General features: G+C 43.9%; 1 protein-coding gene across 1 annotated transcript in view; it reads left to right on the forward strand.

Moving 5' to 3' along the window:
• KPNA3 (karyopherin subunit alpha 3) overlaps nucleotides 1-23,578 on the forward strand; it is a 1,434,883-nt gene extending 1,411,305 nt beyond the window's left edge. The window contains exon 19 of the mRNA XM_044072030.1: nucleotides 21,203-23,578. Within this exon, the coding sequence (XP_043927965.1) occupies nucleotides 21,203-21,301 (99 nt within the window). The 3' untranslated portion in view covers nucleotides 21,302-23,578. The remainder of the gene's footprint in view (nucleotides 1-21,202) is intronic.
• The last annotated feature ends 1,474 nt before the right edge of the window (nucleotides 23,579-25,052 follow it).

The raw sequence follows: 25,052 nt of genomic DNA on the forward strand, positions 1-25,052 counted from the left end.
CTTACAGATTGCATCTTCCTACTGTCCTCTTCCATTTGTAAATGCAGCTGGAATTATCCCACCATAATGTGGCTGTGTATGGAAAGCAGTCCAGTACTAAGGAAGCAGTTGGGGGTGCAGCAGGCACTGAGGGACAAGCAAAAGCAGGACAAGAGTTTTGTAGCAATAGTGACATCCCAGGTCTGATCGCAGGTCAACAGATGTGAGATTTTCTTGTGGAGATGCATTTTGTGGAGTTCCAGTGATTCCTAGTAATGTAAAAAATATAGGAGGCACAAGACCAAGGCAGGTGAAGGTAAAGTTCAATTTTAATCCACAGACAAAGTACAAACAATGGTGAGCGCTTTCGTAGCAAGAGCTACTTCATCTGACAGTCAAAATCATTACTCACTCACTCATATTTAAAAGTTACAAACAGCCAATCAGAATCAAGGTTCAATTAAGACAATAGTATTAAGCTGTAAATTAAAAACAACATAATAGACATACTTAAAGTGCCAAGTCTAGTCTGTAGTCTTAGAATAAATATTTAAAATTACATTTAAAATGTTTTTATCTGCGCATTGGTTTGAGTAAGTACAGGTTTAATAGAAACTTTGTCATTTAGGCCCCTGCCTATATTAGCTCGCATCCTAATGATCCATTCAAGTTCCTTATTTTCTACCAGGTTCTATATAGGGCCACCTTTACAACCTATTTTGACTTTCTCTACTACCATGAATTTAAATGTGTAGAGGTGACCCTATATAGAACCTGGTAAAAAATAAGGAACTTGAATGGATCATTAGGATGCGAGCTAATATAGGCAGGGGCCTAAATGACAAAGTTTCTATCAAACCTGTACTTACTCATAAACCATTGCACAGATAAAACATTTTAAATGTAATTTTAAATATATTTTATAGGTTTATTCTAAGACTACAGACTAGACTTGGCACCGTATGTCTATTATGTTGTTTTTAATTTACAGCTTAATAGTATTGTCTTAATTGAACTTTGATTCTGATTGGATACAAATGGTGGAAGACCTTATAATGCTGATCAGGGGAAGCCAAGCTACCCCTTCCAAAAGAAAAAAAGATTTGTCCCCAGTAGTTTTACCTGAACAGGAGTCCAATGACTCTGATGCCTCTGAATATGAAGACATGCAACCCCTCCCTGCTTTTGAGGATTCTGATGCAGAGGAATCCATTCCTTCAGCCTCTCCACCAAAGGATTTTTTCCTTTGGGGAAACCCTTCATACTTGAAGGGAGCATTTCCAGTGGGAATGTCAGGACTACCCTCAGTCTAAAAAGAGACTCGGGGGAATTCTTAGATGTTAAGTTGTCGATCTCACCTTCATTCTTGCTGGATGGGTCCGGAGCCGATCCTCGGCTCCAACTCGGCCTAATACTAAAACTCGAGAGCAATTTTTACTGGCTTGAGGCTATGCTATGTCCCATAATGCTAGGCGTCATATACCCAGATCTCGTTTGCCTCTTCAGCTACGAGGTTACGTTTTCACCGGCTCCAGGTCGTATTTAGAATTTTTTATAATTATAGTTAGTTTTCGATTGATATTTTTTCCTAGATTTTTTTCTAGTAGTATTAGTAGTCACCCGACTAGTCTTCCCACCCTTTATTAGTAGTTTTCCTACTCTTTTTCCACCCTTAAGGTGGTTAGGCCTTTATCCCCCCCCCCCCCTTTTACAGTAGTTTGTAAGTAGATTTATACAGGTTACTTTACTAGGTGTGTGTGTGGAATTTTGTTTTATTGTAACTGTAAGAGTGTCTGTCAAGTGTTGTGTGTGCGTGTGTTTGTATACTTGTTAGACTTTGTTGTCCCGTTCCTGTGGTATGTCTAAGTATACCAAGATATCGGGATTCAAGAAGTGTGACTCGTGCTGTCAGAAGATGTCTCTGACAGACTGTCACACTTCTTGTGTGTATTGTTTGGGCCCTCTGCACCTGCAGGACTCTTGTTCCATCTGTCATGCTTTTAGCCCAAGAGTCCTGCAGGAGCGCAGAAATAAGCTCATCTTAAGGGGCTTATTGAAGCCCGAAGGTTCTCCTACCAAGCCTCTGTCAGGAAAACCTTCCAAGCCCGCCAAACCGCCGGCTCCTTGTCTGGAGCCGGCGCAGAGCGGACCTTCTTCTGCCTCGTCTGTTCCGGTCGGAACAGATACAGGCTTTTGAAGTTGCAGGCGCTCGCCCAGTTATTGCATAGCCCGTCTCAACAGACAGCGGCTTCCCCAACGCCTGCTCCAGTTCCTCCTCCCGACTATTCCTTCAAGCTCTGAGCCGGAGGCCATCAGGGGTGGTACCGTGGGGGCGTCTGAACCGATTCCACCCTTATCGGTTCCTTCGTCGGCTCCGATCCCTTCATTGGCTCCATCCTTGGAGGGATCTGGGTGCCGAGACTCCCTCTTCTGTTCCGAGGGGGCGAGTAGCATCGGACCCTTGTCCGACCCCATTCTCCCTCTCGGAGTGTCGGCGCAGGTGAGCTCGGCCCCGACATCGGCCTCGGAGCCGTCCCTCTCGGTGCCGGGAGGAGCTTTCATCTCTTCGGAGCTGGGACCCTTCTCTCTGCCTGATAGGGGCGCCTTTGAGGTCATGTGGAGCGTGCTGGCTCCTATACCGGCGCCACTGTCGGCCCCATCAGCTCCTCCTTCCATGGTGCTTGCTTCGGCCTCTGCCTACCCTCCCGAACCTAAGCGTGGAGAACCAACGCTGCAGGTCGCCCCATTGGGCGTATCCTCCTTTTCTGAGGCCTCCCCTGATCCTGCGGGGGAGCCCCCTCTGAAGAGGACATGCAAGAGGAAGCATGTGGACTCCCCGGAGTCAGTGACATCTGACACCGACCTGGATGATTCGGAAGTGTCCTCAAGGCCCCCCTCTAAGGATGTCTAATTTTCTGACATCCTAGAAATTAAACAGAGAAGGGAACTGGTCTGCCCTCAACCCTTCCGAGGACGAGTCGGTGTACATGGACGCGTTCGGTTCTCGCACTTCCACCTCCTGGGTGTCCCCGCCTTTCGACCCACTCATGGAGGTGGTTGCTCGGAAGGCGTGGACGGCTCCGGATACTATGGAACCAACTCCCCGGAAGCCCACAAAATTTATTACAGCCCCTTCAGACAAGCAATTTCTGACTAAGGGCGTCCCCATTGATGCCATGGTGGTGGCGGCAGCCACTAAAAAGGAGTTGGCTGACCCTTCAGTTCCTGTCCATCCTCCTAATAAGGAATCTAGGACTATGGATAGGTATGGCAAGCGGATGTTTTCTTCAGCGACCTTTGCCATGCGTTCGCTGGATTATTTGTGCCATTTCACCCATCATCAGAGAGACCACCTCAAAGAACTAGGTGATACCTTGCAGGACCCATCAGCTGCGGGGTCCCAGAAAAAGATCAACTCCCAGCTAGGGACCCTGAACTCTATTGTAAACTCCTCCATGCAGCTCATCTCCTATGCCGCCGATGGAGCGAGTAGGGCTGCAGGCACGGGCATTGCTCTAAGAAGACATGCCTGGATGCGGCTTTGCAACTTTGCCGACCCCTTCAAGGCGTCTTTCACTAACACCCCCTTTGATGGTTCTGCCTTGTTTGGACCTCAAGTGAAGGATACATTGACCAGGTGTGAGCAGGAAAGTAAGACTCTCTCTGCCGTAGGAGTCCATTTTTTTTACCCCTTCTAGACCATACCCTAAGGGTCAGAATGGTGGGAAAATATGGTTCCGCAAACCTCAGGGAGTACTGCCTGACGCATGTGGTGAGCTTCCCTCCAGAGGCAGAGGAGGGAACAGTAATAGACACCGCCCGAGATGCAGGGGGGGGTCTGCAGAATCAGGGTAGCAGAGTATCTTTCTCTGACAAACCCTTCCAGCACCCCTGAGGGGCTGCCCGACTGTCCACCTTCGGAGGCAGTCGGGGGAAGACTATCACTGTACCCAGAAGCCTGGCATTCCCTCACGCAAGACAAATGAGTACGGTCGATCATATCCGAGGGCTACAGAATTCCCTTTACTCACACCCACCAACAGCCAAAAGGACCCCTTCCAGATGTTCCACCCGGTCTGAGGGATCTAGCAGCAGTAGAAATTTTAAAGCTGCTAAGAAAAAGGGCTATCCAGCCAGTCCCAGCAGACCAACAAGGATCCGGTATCTACTCCAAGTTCTTTTTGGTACCAAAAAAGACAGGGGACTGGAGACCTATTTTGGATCTCAGCAGGCTGAACAAGTCTGTTCAAAGAACGAAATTCCGGATGGTCACGCTACAGTCCATTCTACCCTTTCTGGGTCAGGGCAATTGGATGTGCTCTATAGACCTTCAGGATGCATACTACCATATCAAGATGAACAGGCGCTCCAGAAGGTTTCTCCGCTTCCGGCTGGGAGCCAGTCACTACCAATTCAGAGCCCTGCCCTTTGGCCTCACCACAGCCCCCAGGGTATTTGCCAAATGCATGGCAGTGGTTGCGGCTCACCTGAGACGACAAGGATTCCAGGTGTTTCCATATTTAGACGACTGGCTCCTTACTGCCACCACCAGGCATCGACTACTCCAATCCAGGGATTACACTGTACAAACATGCTAGGTATCTCTATACATTTCGAAAAGTCTGCATTGTCACCTTGTCAGTCTATTACCTTCATAGGTGCCATTTTAAACACAGTGGAGCTCTCAGCAAAACTACCCACACAAAGAGTTTCCGACATTCACAGCCATGTTGAGATCCTATTACAGGACACCAGAGTCCAAGCCAGATTTGTACTAAAAACAGTTGGTCTCATGGCAACAGCAATCACTTTACTCCCCCTAGCGCATTTTTCATATGCAGATCCTGCAGTGGATGCTATTTCCCCAGTGGTCCTTTCAGCAACTCCCCATGTTGCACACCATTCTAATCACTCAGTCATGCAAAAGACACCTTTCTTGGTGGACGGTCTTCCCTCAAGTACTCCAGGACAGTCCTGTGGTCTTTCCTCCTCCTGTTGCCACTGTGACAACGGATGCCTCCCTGATCGGGTGGGGGGCATTTTCGGGGCAGGACAGTCCAGGGCACATGGCAACCCTTCGAATACCACTTGCACATAAATGTCTTGGAAATGAGCTGTACTTTTAGCGTTGCAGGCCCTTCAGGACTCTCTACCCACCGGGACTATTGCAATTCAAACAGACAATATGTCTGTAGTGTTGTACATCAACAAGCAGGGCGGAACCAGATCCTAACCCCTATGTCGAGAAGCACTCAGACTTTGGCAATGGGCGATCTCTTCTCAACGGTTTCTGGTAGCAACGCATATTCCTGGGAAGTCCAACATCATAGCGGACAGACTGAGCAGAGCCATTCTCATGCCTCACAAGTGGTCTCTCAACCAGACAATAGCGGAAAGAATTTTCAGAAGGTGGGGTCTGCCTTGCTGCGACCTTTTTGCAACACCTCTAAACAGCAAGTGCCCAGACTTCTTCACCCTCTTCCCTCTCCCAGGTCTACCCCCCAGAGATGCTCTAGTTCACGATTGGCCCCGGGGTCTTCTGTATGCATTCCCCCCCTTTCCCTTGATTATTCAGTTAATCCAGAAAGCAACTGCCTTGAGAGCCAGGATGATCCTCATTGCCCCTTACTGGCCTCGACAAATTTGGTTTCCGTTCCTGCAACGCCATCTACTGGAGCAGCCCTGGCATCTGGACCCACTGCCAGATCTTCTGACCCATCAATCGGGCGGGGCTGCATCAGTCCCTTCGATCTCTCAACCTCACAGCATGGTTACTCCACTTCCAACCCTAGCCAGGCTTCCCCTTATCTCTCAACCAGTTCGAGATATCATCCTCGCTTCTCACAAGTCTACTATTAGAAAGACTTATGCTAGCAAATGGAAGCGTTTCTCTCTCTGGGCAGGGAAAAAGCACGTGGACCCCTTTACGGCTCCTTTCTAGACAGTTCTGGAGTTTCTAGCATAACTCTTTCGATTGGGCTCCTCCTCAGCTACCATCAGAGTTCAACTGGCAGCTATTGCAAATTTCCACGTTGGCTTGTCAGAGACCAGCATCATGTCCCACAAACGTTGCAAAGCCTTTTTAAAAGGAACTCTTACTTAGGCCCCTGGTTAAGGACCCACCCCCACCGTGGGACTTAAATTTGGTACTGTCTTCCTTAATTCTTCTCCCTTTGAGCCGGCGGCTTCTTGTTCTTTGAAGTTGCTCTTGTGGAAAACACTCTTCTTAGTAGCCGTCACCTCAGCAAGAAGGGTCTCGGAACTTCAAGCCCTTTGCGTTTGCCCTCCTTATCTTGTTTTTCACAAAGACAGTGTGTCACTTAGGACTAATCCGTCCTTTTTACCCAAAATAATCTCAGAAAAAAATCTGAATCAGACCATAGATCTTCCAGTCTTCTTCCCAAATTACACCAATAGAGCTGAATGAAAGTTACATTGTTTGGACGTTCACCGTCAATTACGCTTCTACTTGGATAGAACTAAGCAAATGAGAAAATCAAACCAGCTCTCCCTGTCTTATGCGGAGGGGAAGCAAGGCCAACCAGTCTCTAAGGTAACTTTGTCCAGGTGGTTGTCCTGTCTTATCGTGTTGGTCTATCAGTTGAGGAACACCGAACTTCCTACCAAGCCTAGAGCCCATTCAACCAGAGCTTTAGCTTCTTCAGTAGCCTTTCAGGCAAGATTGCCAATGGATTCCATTTGCGCAGCGGCCACTTGGGCCTCTCCTCATACCTTCATTTCTCATTACAAGCTCGATATGGCCTCCAGAAGTCGGGCTGATTTTGTTTCCACGGTACTCAAGACTTTGTTCAATTGAGCCACCCGGGATTTAGGTGCTAGGGACGCTGTCCCATCCAGCAAGAATGAAGGCGAGATTGACAACTTAACATTGAGAAGTTATGTTCTTACCATAATGTTCCATGTTAGTTGTTTTCTTCTTGCCTTCTTTCTTCCGTCCACCCTCCATCCCCCTAGCCTGGGAGATCGAGTACCTTGTGAGAATTTTTGCCACCTCAGTTATTTCCCCAGCTAGCTCCCGTGCTCCCTCTTTTGCTAGCTCTTCTAGAGGGCTTATATATATATATATATATATATTTATATATATATATATATATATATCTATATATATATATATATATAGATATATATATATATATATATATATATATATAGATATATATAGATAGATATATAGATATAGATTATATATATATATATATATATATATATATATATATATATATATATATATATATATATATATATCCTTCTCCCTTTTGTATCTATGATTAGGTGGATTGTTCTCTGTTGTGGTGGGACATATATGTCCATAGTGTCCATAGTGTTAGCTATCAAACGAGATCTGGGTATATGACGCCTAGCATTATGGGACATAGCATAGCCTCGAGCAGGTAAAAATAGCTCTCGAGCTTTAGTATTAGGCTGAGTCGGAGCCGAGGATCGGCTCTGGACTCATCCAGCAAGAATGAAGGCGAGAAGAAGACAACTAGCATGGAACGTTATGGTAAGAACATAACTTCTCAGTTTTCCACAGCACAGACCATTGGCCCTTCCTCCTGTCCTGGATGTTGTGGATGATGTTTTCATGAAATATAATTTGACTGCTGACACTCTCCTTCCTGCTCCCAGGAAACCTGACAGGTATCAAGAGTCACTGACTCTCACAAATGTCTTTTCAAAAATCCTACTGCTGACCTTGAGGTTATCTCCCAAGGGCCTAAAGGAATTAAAGCAACTTCTGCTAAGAATCCCACCCCCTCAGATAGGGATTCCTGAGCATTACACAGATAGGGTAAAAAAGTATACACCTCTGCTACTCTTGCTATTAGAGCACTAAGTTGTCAGTTCCATATGTTAAACTTTCAGCAGCATACCATGGACCTCTTGCTTGTGCAGAAAGTAGAGTTACAAGAGTTAATGCATTCTGCAAGTCAAATAACTAAGCACACCTTACACTGTGGTTTTGATGCCCTAGAAGCATCTTGCAGGGCAGCAGTCACCAGTTCTGTCCTTTAGAAGGCATGCTTGGCTTAAGGAACAGGCCTTGCCAGACCATGTCAAATCTAAACTATTGGATGCACCCTTGCACAAAGACAAATTATTTGGCACCAAGGCAGAGGAGGTCTTAAAAAAGATGGAAGAAAAAGCTAAATCTATGCAGACAGTTAAGGATTTCCTGCAGGTCCAGCCACCCAGGTTCAGTAGGCATTGCCCCTCCAAGCACTGGTCCTTTCCTGCCCCCTCTAGGTCAGTTCAGCCCAGACCCCGAGGAAGCAGACCCACCCAGACAACAGCCACAGGGAATACAGAGATCAAAGCAATGGAGTACCTCCACTTCTAAACCAGGGAGTGCAAATTCACCCCCTCCCTCTGCCCACTTGCCCGTGGGAGGAAAACTCTCCTTCCACGCAAGCACCTGGGCCACCATTACCAGCGACCGCTGGGTCCTCAACATGGTGTCCCAGGGATACAAATTTTCTTTCCACACTCTACCAACCCCAAAATGGTTCCCAGATCTTCCTCCAAACCAGTGGGCAGAGGCCAAAAAGCAAGTCCTTTCCCTTCTCTCTATGAGGGCAATAGAGCACGTTTCTGCAGAACAGTTAGGCCAAGGTTTCTACTCCAGGCTCTTCCTGGTACCCAGAAAAGAGGGCACCTGGCGCCCCATCCTTGATCTAGCCATTCTAAACACCTTCTTGGTGATTACCAAAATTCAAAATGCTCACCTTCTGGCAACTACTACCTATGCTCTCCAAGGATGCTTGGCTAACCACCCTAGACCTAAAAGAGGCCTGTCTGCACATCCCAATCGGGGAGTCATGCAGGAAATATCTACGTTTCAGGGCAGGATCTCTGCGCTTCCCTTTGGCTCATTTACTGCTCCCATAGTTTTCACAAAGTGTCTGGCTCCTGCCATTGCTTTTTGCAGACAAAGAAATATTCAAATTTACCCATACTTAGACGACTGCCTAATTCTTGCAGACAGAAAAAGCTGCTCAAGCACCTGGCCTTTGTAAAGGACCTACTGACCTCCCTAGGGTACACCATCAACGAAAAGAAATCCAAACTAGTACCCACCCAAAAAAATTATATTCCTGGGAGCAAGCCTGGACACAGCATACTAGATGGCATTCCTTACACCAGAAAAGCAAACTTACCTGACAGCTTATTTCTCTCAACTAGCTACCCAAGACCCTAGTTATCTGCAAGAAAATCCTGCAAGCTCTGGGGTTCATGGCTTCTTGCATTCTACTCATTCCATATGCCAGACTGCATATGAGGAAACTTCAGTGGTACCTAAAAAGCCTTTGGTGTCAGCACTCTCAAGACCTGGAAACTTATACCAATGATATCTTGTCGAAGGAAAGATTTTCTTTGGTGGGCAGCAGCATGCTACCACAACAAGGGACTACCCTTCTCACAACCTCATGCCACCCAGAGCCTCACCACAGATGCATCAGACTATGCCTGGGGTGCACACCTGTACGGCAGGTGCATACAATGGAGCCCACATTAAATGCATCTGCACATCAACCAAAAAGAGATGTTAGCTGTCCAGCACGCATTGACAGCTTTCAGACCCCTTCTCTCCCCAGGGGCACTACTGATCAAAACAGGCAACACCACTGTGATGTGGTATGTCAACCAGCAGGGAGGGACTCACTCCTACCCTCTCTGCAGGCTTGCCCATGACCCTTTGAGACACAGTCTCAGCCATGCAGCTACACCTGTTAGCACAATTCCTGCCAGGCTCTCTAAACTGTCTGGCAGACAACTTAAGCTGAAATCTTCTGGACCCACATGAGTGGCAGCTAGACCAAAGAACCTTCACCCTTATAACTTGGAAATGGTGCACCCCTAAGGTCGATCTCTGTGCTTCCCACTCCAACCATCAGCTCAGCAAGAAGCCTCACTGCAGGGCCTGGAAAGTGGATGCTCTATACTTCCAGTGGGTCAACCTCTCTGTTATTGCATTTCTCCCACTACCTCATTACCAGGGTACTGCTCAAAATAAGGGAGGAAAAGCTGAGGACAATCCTGATTGCCCCAGACTAGCCACACCAGTACTGGTGCCCACTGCTGCTCAGCCTGTCCCCTCTGCCACCATGGCATCTCCCTCAGATCCCAACACTCCTGACCCAGAGGGAAGGAGAATTCATGCATCCCCAATTGCAGACCCTCAATTTGGCAGCATGGCTTATTTCCTGACCACAGTACAAACTGCCAGTCTCAGTAAACAGGTTCTAGATGTTATACGTGAGGCAAGACGCCCTAGCACTAGAAAGTCTTATGCTGACAAATGGAAAAGGTTCTGCACCTGGATTCATGCCAAGGGAGCTGATAACGGCACAGCCCTCCTCACCTCTCATCTTGGATTACCTAGCTGACCCTACTACACAGTGGTTTATCTTTTTCCTCTATTAAAATTCATGCCTCTGCGATCTCTGCTCATTTCAGCACTGAGCAACCTCTTCTCACACCCTCTCATCAAACCTTTCCTAAGAGGGGCTAGCAACTTGAGGCCACCCAGAAGAGCACCTACCCCAGCTTGGGACCTAAACTTTCTGTTGGAAAAGCTCACCCTACCCCCCACCCCCACCCCCCTTTGAACCAGCGGATACAGCAGAGTTAGTTTCTCTCATGGAAGACAGCTTTGCTTCTGGCCATCACTTCAGCAAGACGAGTATCCAAGCTACAAGCACTAATGGCTGTAGAGCCCTTCATCATTTTCCATGCTGACAGCGTCTCCCTCAGGGCTACCCCATCCTTCATGCCAAAAGTGGTGTCCAGTGTGGCTCTCAACCAATCTATTCATTTGTCCATCTTTTTCCCTAACCCACAAAACAAGAGGGAAAGGATACTGCACTCTCTAGATGTGCACAGCCAGCTCATATTCTATCTAGACAGGACTAAATCATTTAGAAAGTCTGATCAGTTAGTCAGCTTTGCTGCCAGAACAGAGGGCAAAGCCATATCCAAACAAACCATTTCCAAATGGATAGCACACTGCATACATTTCTGCTGCAAGCAACATGGGAAACCTCCCCCTAAGGGGGCCAGGACTCACTCTACCAGAGCAACCTCCACCTTTGCAGCTTTACCCAGAGGGGCCCCCACCAGGGACATCCTGGAGGCTGCAACATGGACATCTGTTCATACCTTCACCAAGCATTACCACCTGTCTATCTTCTCCAAATCCAGGGCAGGCTTTGCCACTGCAGTCTTGCAGGGCATCCTAGCCCCCCAGTCTTCTTGTCTGCCTCCACCCTTTTCTTCATCTTTGGGAATTAGCCCAAATGTGATGATTGCAACAGTGAAACACGAAGAACATAGTACAGTTGTGTACATTTACCATAAATGTAGATGTTCGAGTGTATTGCAGTCCTGGTTCCCCTCCTTCCATCCCCCTTTTTTCTCTCTCTCTCTCTCTCTCCTTACAAGGAATGTTTTGGTATTTGCTTTCTGTTGGTGGGGTTCTTCCACCATATCCTGGCTCCCACTTGGGGGCTTCTGGACAGGGCAAGAAAAACTGATGTAATGGCGGCAGCTGCCTTACTTTATACAGTTGATGAGCTGACGTCAGTCCTAAACAGACACAGAAATACTAAACCTCTGGTATTCGGGCCGACTGAGAGCTACCCTGGCAGGGATAACCCAAATGTGATGACTGACTGAATACACTCTAACATCTACATTTATGGTAAGTGTGCACAACTGTACTTTCCTGTGATTCTGTTTGTTTTTTCACAGAGGCAATGTATCTGTTAGAACCGATCTTTCTTTTTATGCCTAACATAATTTCAGTGGTTCAGTGATATAATTTTAAAATTCTGGGCCTATGTAGGCCATTTTAGAGTTTGTCTTAATGTTGTCCCTGATGCATAAAGTATTTTTAAAGCATCTTTCCAAAAGTATCTTCAAAAGGGTATAAAATCTAAGTATCTTGAAGGGTATAAGATCATCTACCAATTTAATTAACTTGGGTAAACAACAAACCTTTTAACTTTTGAGTTTTCAGATAAATAATGTTTTGTATTTGAATCCGACCATCTTCCTTCCTTTCCTTCTCAAAGTAGTGGGGAAGAGGATTCTACATTCTTTAGATTTCCTTAGACAGTTCAGGTATCTCGACAAGACTAAAAATATTAGGAAATCTGAGCAGCTTTTTTTAGCAGGGCAAGAAATTGGATTTAGCTATTTCTTGGATTTCTAAAGCCATTTTTTGTTCTTTTCATGGTAAGCACATTCCTGCTTCTGTGTGCTTATTGTACTTGGATGGTTGCCTGTTCTGGTGCTTTTTTTCAAGGGTCTCGATGCTAGAACCAGTTTGGAAGCTGCTACTTAAGACTTTGCCTTTACTAAGCACTGTGTGTTGGGTGATTCTTCTATGGCCAGAGCAGGTTTTGCCAGGTCCATCCTCCATGGGTTTTTGGAAGGTTGCTCAGTTCCTTCCTCCTCCTATATTTTATAGTAACTCTAGTACTACCTGTTGTAAGGAATACTGCAGCAGTGATTAAGGAATGACAGTACAGTTATGTAATAACTTGCCATAATAGTAGATGTTCCTACTTATCGATCTTGTAGTATTCTGTTCTCCCTCTGGCCAAAGGGGGTCTTCTTTCCTCATTTCTGGATTTGCATGTACTGTCTCGTCTTCCTCATTTGCTGCCCATGTTCTCCTGTAGTAGTTCAGTTCTGAGGATTTGGAGCTTGTACATCACTTATGTACATTATGCCTTGGTTGTAGGGCATACATCTGACTATGGTGCTTGGAGGGCTCAGGGCTTTGATATGCTGGCTGGAAGTATATCAGTCCTAGGCAGGCTCTCCCTGTTAGGAATACTGCAACAGTGATAAGCAAGACATCTACTGTTATGGTAAGTTCTTGCACAACTGCATTTTCCACTTAGAATATGGTTTAGTTTTAACCAAATGAGTGTGTAATGATAGAAAATTGAAGTATGTTGGGGGGGGTTACTACTATTCTTTGAATGTAGTAACGTTTCTTGCTGTTTAGTGGCTATTGAATGTAGCAAAATAGTATATACTTTTTTATTATCTCCCAAAACGTATTAAGCATTTAAATGTCATTTTTATTAAAGATTTTTAGAAAATCTGGTTGGATTACAAATGGATAATTGTTGGAATACAGAAGTCTCTAGTTTATGTAAAGCATTATATATTTATATAAATTATAGATTTACATGTTTAATACTTGTGTGATTAGAATGCTAATATTTATGCAGGAGCATGTATTAGCTGTTGGTATGTTACCACTAGAGGCTGTATAAATGCTGCAGCACAATGGCAAGAGATTATATATGATTTTTTAATCAGAATATGGTGAGGTGCTAACCAGAAGAGAATAATACTTTGGCCAGTGTAATGTGTAGGGATCTCCACTTTTTTAGAGCTAGCCTTCATTTAATAGGTATGAGTATAGTGATGTATTTACTATTTAGAAAGTGGAAAACATGGAAAATTATTACATTGGTGATATGTTAATGCTTCAGTAAGCATATTAAACTACTTTGAAAAGATGGTTTATTGAAAACATTTAATTAACCAAGAAAACTTATGCGAAGGCCAGTATATGTTTGAATAGCAGTTTGAGGAAATAGTGAAAATAATGTTACAGTGGAGGGGTGTTGCATTTTAATTTATAAGAGTATTTTAATTGTAAAATAGAAGTCCTTACTGGAGAATTAAAGCACATTTTGAGGAAGTTGTTCAAGGCTACCTTGATATGTTAACTTAATGCTTGCATTTACATGAGGTTAGAAATCTCTTTCTGTGATTTATGTATTGTAATAGGCAGGCTTAAATGGCAAAGTTGAGCAGTACAGAAACGTGGACTAGAAGATAATGTTATAACACAAACATGATGAGATTGAGTAAATGGTGTGATCAGTCACTTGGGAGTGTTCTATGGAATACACATGTTCAGTTTTATGTAATATGTTGCTCAGATTGATACTTGTTTAATTCATGCATTAGAGTGTATAAAATACTTTCCAGTGTTTAAAAAAGTGAGGAGTGAATGCTGAATACAAATGTAAAATGAAAAGCAGTGTAAGAACATTTGACGATGGCTTCTTTGGGTGATATGGGCTGTAGAAAGTTTAGCGGTATAGTAGTTTTTACTTTTTAAATTTTGTTTTTTTTTTTTTTTCAGTTTCTAATACTGTGACAGGATTCAGCCCCTTTCCTAAGTTCAGGATACGATTAAAGTTTGTTACTCTTCTCAGCATCACAATGTACCCAAATTGCCACTTCCTAGAGTTCATATAGGATTACATATATTGATTGCTTATTTTAAGAGTACAATTGTAAATCAATGGCCTTTTGCTCTTGCTACTATTGGAGCTGTCTGAGTATCTGTCTTAACAATTGCTGTCATTTCTTTTGTAAGTCCAAGTGTATTCTGATGGTCTGTCTCCATACACGAGAGACTGAAATTGCTGGGTGTAGCTGTTTGTGTCGGGGGTTGTATAATGATTAAGGTGTTAACCTCACAGTCACAAGATACTGGGTTTGATCCTCACCTTTGAAAGGGAAATTGACTTGGCTTAAAATGGCCCAAAAGGGCAGTTGGCCTAGCACTATCCTATGACCCTGTTGTCTCTTTTCTTAGACTGCTATATGTAGATGTCCTTCATGGATGCATCTGCAGTCATAACAACTGGGTTGTCCTGTCGTCAGGCAGCCCTTCAGTCGGCCGGATTCCAAAGTCCGGGTCCGGCTTCGGCTGATGTCGCACTTCACCCGACGTCATCTCTGTTGGTCTTCCGGTATAAAAGCATCAGCCGACGCCATTTTCCTCAGTCTTTCTTGCCGCGTGGCGCCCGAAGCAGAAGCTGTTCGCAAGTGCCGGTCGGTCGGATCCAGAGATTACTTCTACTGAATACTACTTCGAAGACTTCTAAAGCTAAGTACCCCGTTGGGGACTCTTTCTTGCCTCAGCCGATGTCAGAAAAAGTTAATAATTGTTTAACCTGTGGGAAACAAATACCTCATAAAGATTTCCACTCTTATTGTCTGCCTTGTTTAGGCCCAGCCCACGACGTAGCAGCCTGTTCGGCCTGTGCTTCTTTCAACCGACGAACGCTTAGGCGTCTGTCGGAGTTTGCAGAACAGTTTTTCGGTTCTGATTTTGCGTACATTATGCCGTCGGATCCTCCGACTACCCAATCTGCCAAAAAACGCAAAGATAAAGACCGACACTCGCGGTCCGCGGTTTCGGCTGAAACCATGGTTAAGCAAACCGCGAGTGTCTCGGTTTCGGCCGAAACCGAGAAAACTGATCAAAGCACAGCTGAACCTATTCCTACTACTGAGGCCCCTGCTACAACTCTTGAATCGGCCTCAGAAATTTTATCCACTACGGTGGTTGACTTATCAGACACCATTCCCTTGGATGTCTCTACCCCAGCACGTGGTGCTGCTAGGCCTCCAGCAGCTATGTCCATTAAGGCCTTCGCCAGGGCTAAAGCAGCCAAGACTACTAAAACAGTGCCTCCAGGCCCTCTTCTAGTTCTCAAATGCTTACTTTGGCAGAAGATTTAATTTCATTAATTAGAGGATCTCAATCTCACCCAGACAGAGCCTCTCAGCCCCCAGAGAAGAGACCTAGGGCAGAGCCCCCTGAGCCAGTGTCCTCTGATGATTCTGCTGATGAATCAGACATAACTGACCAGCCAGAGGCTCCTTTCTCCAATTTTGAAGATTCTGATGCTGAAGAATCCATTCCAGCTGCTTCCCCACCAGAAGAATTCTCCTTTGGGGAAACCTTACATGCCATGCGAGAGCAGTTCCAATGGCAGCAACAGGATTTTTCAGACTCCAGAAAAAGAGTTAGGACCTTTCTGCACCTCCCACAGCACAGGCCCTTAGCTATACCTCCTGTTCTCTCTGTGGTGGATGATGCTTTAAATGATGTCTGCTCCGCTCCAGATTCTTTACCTCCAGCCCCTGCCAAACCAGACAGATTTTACAGGGTGCCAGATACTCATCACCACCTTTACAAGGCCCCACTTGCAGACCCAGAAACTATATCCCAGGGTCCCAAGGCAGTAGCCGCGACCATAGCTAAAAACCCTATTCCTTCTAAAAGGGAAGCAAGGTCATTAGACAGATGGGGTAAAAAGGTCTACACTTCAGCTACTCTCTCAGCTAGAGCTTTAAACTGCCAGTTTCACATGATACAATACCAAGAGTTTATGCTTGATCAGTTAACTAAAAAATTAACCACTGATGAATCTCTTGATAAGAAATATGTATTAGAAATGGTAAATAACATACAACAGGTTAGCAACCATTCCTTAAAATGTGGCTATGATGCACTGGAGGCTTCATTTAGATCAGCCATGACTGGCACAGTGATAAGAAGGCATGCATGGCTAAAGGAGCAAGCTTTACCGGATCATGTTAAAGCTAAGTTGCTAGATGCTCCTATGGATAAGACAAGTTTGTTTGGTACACCTGCCCAGCAGGTTATGAAGAAAATGGAAGAAAAGGCAAAATCTGTTCAAACTGTTAAAGATTTCTTGCAGGTTCAACCCCCAAGGTTTAGCAGGAACTGGCCTGCCAAAAATTGGTCCTTTCCTGACTCCACAAAATTTCAAAGGGGCAGGAATAGACGTTCCAGAGGCAGAAACCAATCCAGAGGAGGTGCCTACAGAGGACGACAGTGGCAAGGTCACAACAGAGGCACAGACACAATCACTGCCACTACATCAGCACAACCACAGTGACTTAACCCTAAACCCGCCTACCAGGGAACAAATAGCAGCTCCTCTAGGCGGAAAGTTAACCTTATTTTCAAAGAACTGGCACTACATAACAAAAGACAAGTGGATTTTACAAACCATAGATCAAGGTTACCGGTTTCACTTCCACACTTTACCAGTCAAAAGAGGAATGCCAAATCTACCTCCAAATCAAAAAACAGAGGCTCTACACCAGATAATGGAGTTAGCAAACATGAGAGCTGTAGAAAGAGTGCCAACAGCAGAACAAGGAAAGGGGTTCTACTCCAGACTATTCCTAGTTCCAAGAAAGGAAAAAGTTGGAGACCAATTCTCGACCTGTCCACCTTAAATACATACATCATTGTCCCAAAATTCAAAATGCTGACCCTACAGCAACTTCTTCCCATGCTGGGCAAGGAGTCTTGGCTGGTAACTCTAGATCTCAAGGAGGCATACCTGCACGTCCCCATTCGACCAATCTGCAGAAGATACCTCAGATTTCTTGCAGGATCAGAGCACTATCAATTCTCAGCATTGCCCTTTGGCTTATCTACTGCCCAGAGTATTCACAAAATGCCTGGCATCAGTAATCGCCCATTGCAGACTACAGGGAATTCAAATTTACCCATACCTGGACGACTGCCTGCTACAAGGGGACAACAAAAGCAAGCTGACAACAGATTTACAAAGGGTCATTTACTTGCTACAAGCACTGGGATACACAGTCAATTTACAAAAATCAAGGCTGATACCATCCCAAACAAGGACATTCTTGGGCTGAATTGGACACAGTAAAACAAATGGCATTCCTGACTACAGAAAAACAAAAAGAACTTCCTCTTTACTTCTTGGCACTAACAAAACTGAACAAGTTAACAGCAAGAAAAGTACTGCAGGCCTTGGGCTTCATGGCATCATGCATAATCTTGGTCCCATTTGCCAGGCTACATATGAGAAAACTACAGTGGTACCTAAAGAATTTATGGTCCCAGCACAGACACGGCCTAGAAACAGAAATCCCACTAATTCCATGCTTAAAACAGGAGTTCCTATGGTGGGCTCAGGCATGCCAGTCAAACCCAGGCCTACCCTTTCGCAGATGTCAAGCAAGCCAGACCATCACAACAGACGCTTCAGACCTAGGATGGGGGGCCCACATGCTGGACAAATGCGTGCAAGGATTGTGGAGACAGGATCAACTTCACCTGCACATCAATCTAAAAGAAATGCTGGCAGTAAAACTGGCAATCCAAAAGTTCAAACCATTTCTCAAAGAGGGCCAGTTGATGATAAGGACAGAACACCACAGTCATGTGGTACATCAACAAACAGGGAGGCACTCATTCATACCCCCTATGCAGAATGACTTTGGAGCTGTGGACCCTGGCACTCAGCTACAACATCCAGTTACAGGCAATATTTGTACCGGGAAAAGAAAATACTCTAGCAGACATATTAAGCAGAACCACATCGGATGCCCACGAATGGAAGCTGCACCCGGACATCTTCAAGACCATCTCAAAGAAATGGGGAATGCCTCAGATAGATCTATTCGCATCACCTCTCAATCACCAGCTCAAAAAATTCTGCACAAGGACATTCCACCCACTAGCATGGAAAGTGGATTCGCTCTCCTTCAGCTGGAAAGGCCTAACAGCATATGCATTCCCACCTCTTCCCTTGATACACAAGGTACTACTAAAAATCAAGGAAGAACGTCCAAGGATAATCCTGATAGCTCCAAACTGGCCAAGACAACACTGGTACCCACTGCTGAGGAGCATGTCTCGAACAATATGTGGCCAATACCCTGATGCCTTTGATGTTAACTCAGAACAACTACAGCATCATACATCCAAACCTAAAAACGTTGCAACTGACTGCATGGAACATCACATAGCAGCAACTAATCCAGAACTTTCCCAAAGAGTTAAAGACATTATTCTTGAAGCACGCAGACCTTCAACAAGAAGGAACTATGCTGGAAAATGGAAAAGGTTTGTCATTTGGAGTACGGAAAGAGGAAAAGATGTGTCAAACATAGATATACCTAACATTCTGGAGTATCTGGCCGAACTTCTTCATTCAGGCCTGTCCTACTCCTCCATCAAGATACATGCATCAGCTATTTCAGCAGAATACAGCTTTGATCCACCTGTTTTTTCGCACCCTTTGCTCAGGCAGTTCCTGATAGGAATCAAGAATGTAAAACCTCCAAGGAAACCACCATTACCAGCTTGGGATTTAAACTTTGTGCTAGAAAAGTTGACACTATCACCCTTTGAACCAGCAGCAACAGCAGACCTACAACACCTGTCATGGAAAACTGCTTTCCTACTGGCAATTACTTCAGCAAGGAGGGTTTCAGAACTACAGGCCTTAATGGCAGTGCAACCCTTCCTAATCTTCCACCAAGATAGAGTGTCCATGAGGACTAATCCTACATTTATGCCCAAGGTGGTATCCAGAGTGTCTTTAAACCAGGCAATCCACCTACCTACCTTCTTTCCCAACCCACAAAACAGAGGGAAAGAATACTGCATACCTTGGATGTACATAGACAGCTACGCTACTACTTGGACAGAACAAAAATAGCAGAAAGACTGACCAACTTTTGTAGCCTATGCAACAGGAAGGGAAGGAAAAGCTATTTCCAAACAGACAATCTCCAAATGGATAGGAAATTGCATACGATTCTGTTACTCCTTCCATGGAAAACCAATTCCACAGAACATAAGACCTCATTCTACAAGGGCAACAGCCACTACCACAGCCTTCTTACGAGGAGTGGCAACCAAAGACATTATTGAGGCGGCTACTTGGACCTCCGTGCATACATTTGCCAAGCATTATAATTTGCCTCTATATTCCAGATCCCGAGCAGGGTTTGCCACTGCTGTACTGCAAGGGATCCTAAACACACCATAATCTACCTTTATCTTCCTCCCCTAGTTGGCTATGGTATTCTACCCAGTTGTTATGACTGCAGATGCATCCATGAAGGACATAGTACAGTTTTGTACCTACCATAAATGTAGATGTCCGAACTGGATAGCATCTGCAGTCAGGATTACCCTCCCTCCTTCCCCTCTGTGGTACTCCTAGGGTGTTTACCCTCCTAATAGCTAGCTGTTGGGGGGGGAGTCTTTTATGGTGTATTTGTTTGTATATATGTACATACATGCTTATTTTTGTGTTTACCTCTATCTTTTTGGAAACATTGGCATCTAACCAAATTTTAGCCTTCAAGAGGGCTACTGGCATCTGGGGCAAGAAACACTGAGGAAAATGGCGTCTGCTGATGCTTTTATACCCGAAGACCAACAGAGATGACGTCGGGTGAAGTGCGACATCAGCCGAAGCCGGACCCGGACTTTGGAATCCGGCCGACTGAAGGGCTGCCTGACGACAGGACAACCCAGTTGTTATGACTGCAGATGCTATCCAGTTCGGACATCTACATTTATGGTAGGTACAAAACTGTACTTTTTCTTGCATTTGATTTTTGAGCTGTCTGTATTAGTTCATCTCATCGGATTTAAATATTGCCAATTAATGCTTTGTGGCTCATGTTTCCAGTGCTTCTCAACTCTGTGATGTTGCATTTGCATAGACCCCAGAACAATAGTCTTGTCATATTGTTGTGCCTTTCAGTATACAGACTCTCAGCCATGTGTGTGTGTCACACCTAGCAATGAGATGCACACCTGTTTACATTTCTGTTGTACAAAACCTGCACTTGTCTGTTTCTCCAACTTTTTCTGTAGACTTTGTAATCCATGACTTTGGGCCACCAGTAGGATTCCTTCTTTTGGTTTCTGTTCATCACTCCTAAACTATTCCTTTGTCAGATTTGGCCAACATGTGGTTCTAGAAGTTCTCTGTTTACCACTGCATTGGCAGGCTTTCCAATTATTTCCTTTTCTTGTTCTTTCCTTTGTAGTCTTTTATGTTGTGGAATTTTCAGTTGCTGTTTAATTCGTATATACCTCTTGTTTGATTTCCATTCCCAAGCATCTCAAAGTTTCTGATTAAACTCAAACTCTGTTAGACTTTGCTCACATTTTCTTCCAGTAGTGGTTAGTCTCCCACACAAGTATTGTTGGTAGTGTGTGTCTGTTTGCTTTCAACTAGGCAACAACGAATAGAGACCCTGGGGTTGTGTGTTCCATTTCATAGATAGGCTGCCATTTAATATCCACAGCACATCATTCAAAACTAAATGCCACCTGCAGAAATTATCTTGCTGAAGGCAAGAATCTGTTTGCAGCTTAATTCCTAGTCATATTTGATTTCCTACAGAAGTGAACCTATAGTTCCGTTGTGCTAAGTGTCCTCATGCAACCGAAATTTCTGGGAAGAATATAATTTTTAATTTATGAAACACTACCATGTCATTTTATTGAATCATTTTCAGTATTCATTACTAAAGAGAATGTTTTATTTTGCAGCTTGATGAAGATCCAAGTATAATTCCTGAAGCTACTCAAGGAGGTACTTACAACTTTGAACCTGCTTCTAATCTTCAAGCAAAAGAATTTAATTTTTAAATTACACAAACACTGCTTCTGTTACTCTTGCCAATTTGAAGTACACTGAAAGCCACCAAGCAAAAGGTGATGAAGGCTCAGACTTTTCCTGCCTCTTCATTTGATGCTTTTACAATAGGCATAGCACCAGTTCTTCTGCAGTTGCCAAAAGTCGCTGTCAAGTGGACTGTAGATGTGTGTGCATGACTTCTCCAAAACCAGACTACAGACATCTTTACCAGTTGAAAAAAAAAAACTCCACATTTTCTGTGATTTTTGCCTTTCCTTATCTGGTGCCACATTTTCAAAATGATTATTGGCAGTTTTGTGTCGTGTTCTGTAGTGGTGATGCAGTAGCTTTCCACATGGCAAGAAAATGAAGTTGTGTAACAGTGTGCTGTTAAGGTACTCCATATGAAGAGGCTTTGGAAAACTGGATAAGGGCAAGGCAATCGCTGCACATCGAGCCATGTCATTTACAGACATTTTTAGTGTTTGAAATAGAAAACTTGATTTTGCGACAGCATACTTGAGAGTTTAAACCGTGGAATGAAAGAAACAATATAAATTGCTACTGACACTCATTGCTTGAGTAAACAGAAAACTGCATTTATTTGTGATTGTCCATTTACTGCCTCAGATTCCTTCACTGGTGACTGGACATGAAATACGAAAAGTGGAGCCACGTTCTGGTACTGCTAGTATGTTTCTAGTATTGCCAGTACATTTAATTTTTGTGAAGTCCTACTTGACCACTCACTTCAGCCTGTGTTTATCCTGCTGTTTTGAAGTAATCCAGTGCTGTGCATGGTATCATATACCCACGCTACTGTCCCTCATTTATGGGCTTAACACTGCACAAGCTTAAAAGTAAGAGTTCACTAATGCTGTACGAAACTGTAATTAATAGACTCAATCTAATTGTAAATTTTGTGTAAAATGCATACATTTCAGATATCAGTGCTCTTGCTTTAAGTCTTCAGTGAACTCTGTTAGTGGACATGGTTGGTTTTTAGTGGGTTTTAACTGTGGAGCTTCCATGTTTACTATAATTTACAGTCTTAGGCAGTTTCTGCATAGTAGGCATTGCTTTTGGATAATGTGGATGGCAACAGACCAGTAACCTTTCAGCTGTCATATGATCCTTTAGCTGTCACTTTGGGAGATGTTACAGGTCTTTGTGCACTTTTGTTTTCTCATTCTCCCTCCATAAAAGTATCAAATACTCTCTTCTTGCAGGTTTTCAGTGTTCCTGTGTTAAAAAAAAAAAAAAAAAAAAAAAAAGAAAACTTCAGACATTTCATTCTACAGGGAAGAAGCAAAAATGATTTCAAAGTTAGCAGCAGAGGCTAAAACAAAGGTACGTCACTGTGAGCCCTTAATGTCCTGATTGGGAAATGCAAGCAAAGACGACATGGGTCTTCAGGGACACATGATGGAGCATTGGGAATTCTTGTGCATTTAGAGCTCAGTCTAGTTATTATGCTGGAAAAATGGAATTTAAAATCAACATACAAAGACTACATCTTTCAGGAAACCTGGTAAGGCTACATAAAAGCCAGTGTTACCTGTACCAGCTTACTGTGTCTGATCAGTTTTATAAAACTGAATATTCTTTCATTCTTGGTGAGCTTTTAGGAGTGGAGCTTTTTGAAACCATAGCACTGTCAGACAAATTGTCTACAAGTAGAAGTTATACTTCTGTAATTAAAAGGCTAGAGTTAACTCAGTGCTGTAGTTAATATGGATTTCCTGCCAGTGTGATGACCAGATGTGATTTTGTTTCCCAGTACATTTTGTAAAGGGACAAAACAAGTTCTAATGAAGTTGGGTAAAATGCCATTGGAGCTTTGTGGATGACCTGTTTATTGCTGATGAACAACATTTAGGTGTACATTCGTTTAATATATCTGCCAAGTTGGAGCCACTTTAAAGAGTACATTAACTTGTATCTGAAGCAGATGCAAGCTTATAGTGAACTTGCAAGATTTTTACTTGCTAAAAAATCTGTTTTAATGAAACAGTGTTTTGGCCTGTGGTTATTTATAGCTTTTTATAAATTTTAGATCAAATTCTCTTTAAGGTGGCTCAATTATTTCAACTCCTGTGCATATAGAAGCAAGTTGAATTTCATTGTGCCTTTGTTTTTGTTTTCAAATACAAAAAATGACTTTAAGGCTACATATGGTAATTGCATCCCGGTTCACATATATAGAATTTGGAAAAGCCTAAATGGTGTAGCAATTGCTAAAGCTGGTCACGTTTACATCATTAAAATGAATCTTGTTTAAACTTTCAGTTCCAGCTTGTTTATTTGCTTGCACTCTAAACAGTGGGCTTGAGTTGCACAGGATGCTTTGTTTCATTGTATTGAATTATATTTGTAGGTGTTTGGATATGTTTGTGGCAGAAAAGGGCTGCATTCCATTTGGCTATAGCATCGTACTGACTTTGAATGTTCATTTAGTCTCTGAGTAGTAGGTAACATTCATAAGGTATATCAACAGCAGGATTTTTATCAGCATTTCCGCCGAATGTGCTCACTGTGGTTAGTTCTGTCATAACCAGCATGGAGTGAGCTTCATACCTCTTAACTTTTCTTTACATTCCCAAATTCAGAGAGACAAATTATCTTGTCCCATTTCAATGGAGTTGAGAGCTTTAGGTCCTGCTGTAGAAGCCCAATCATTGGTGACCATTTTTTCTTTAGTCCATTCCACTGTTTGATCTGATTACTTTTTATCAAACGCTAAATTTTGTCAACAGTCAACTTTGCACCCTAAAAGGCTTGCAGAAATGCCATGAGCAAGGGGAACTACTTGTTTTTGTGTTAGTATTCAGTAGACATTTTAGGGATAGTTTTGTTCCACTTATTGTAAATAGGGAGAGGAGTTAAAGTCCTTAATTTTATTCTCCGCCAGTTATATGAGTGAATTGTGCATCTTGGCTCTTCCTGTCTAGAAATGTGTAGATAGCCTAGTACCTACCTATTAACCTATGAACCTATCTGCCCGAGGGCATTTATAAGCCTAGCCAGAGTGTGTCGGCTTTCGCCGCCCCATTGATTAATTAACTGATCCTCTGTCAAGCAGAGCCAATGAAGTGATCTCAGGGGTGTATTTTCTGTTACCCATCCACTCGTCAAGGTTTCTCTTGAGTGTTTTGAAGGGGGCTCTGCCTGATGTTATTTGGAATTTTGTTCCAAAGCATGGGGAGTCTCTGTGACAGGAATCTATCCCTCCAGCATGTTCTATTTATTGTTGTGGCAAGGTTTAGCTCACTAGAGCGCGTGGCTCGCAGTGACTTGGATTTCTTTAGGTGGAGCATGTCCATCAATTCTGAGTTGGACATGGCTTTGTAAGTCAGGCAGAGATCACCTCTGAGTAAGCGATATGCCACTGAGTACAGCCGGAGTTTTTTCAGTCGGGCTGCATAGGACATATGTTTGAGGCCAGTAATCCTCTTGGTGAGGTACTTTGTGGTCTTTCCAGGTGTTGGAAGGGTCTTGTGAGGTACATCCCAAATGGAGCATTGTACTCTATGATGGGTCTAATGAGTGACGAGTAGAGGGGCACTGTAACCTCTTTATTTCTAGATGCGAACCCTTTAGTAATTAGATGGGCCACATAGAAGGATTTCCTAACTACTTTGGCAATATGATTGTCAAAAGCGAGATTACTGTCTACCTTGGTCCCCAGATCTCTTATTACCTCTTTTGTATTATGGGGGCTGCCACCTATGTGGTAATTTGTGGGTGTTTTGTTTTTCCCAA

This window comes from Protopterus annectens, chromosome 5.part0 (assembly GCF_019279795.1).
Source record: "Protopterus annectens isolate FY-2018-M chromosome 5.part0, PAN1.0, whole genome shotgun sequence".
NCBI lineage: Eukaryota > Metazoa > Chordata > Ceratodontiformes > Protopteridae > Protopterus > Protopterus annectens.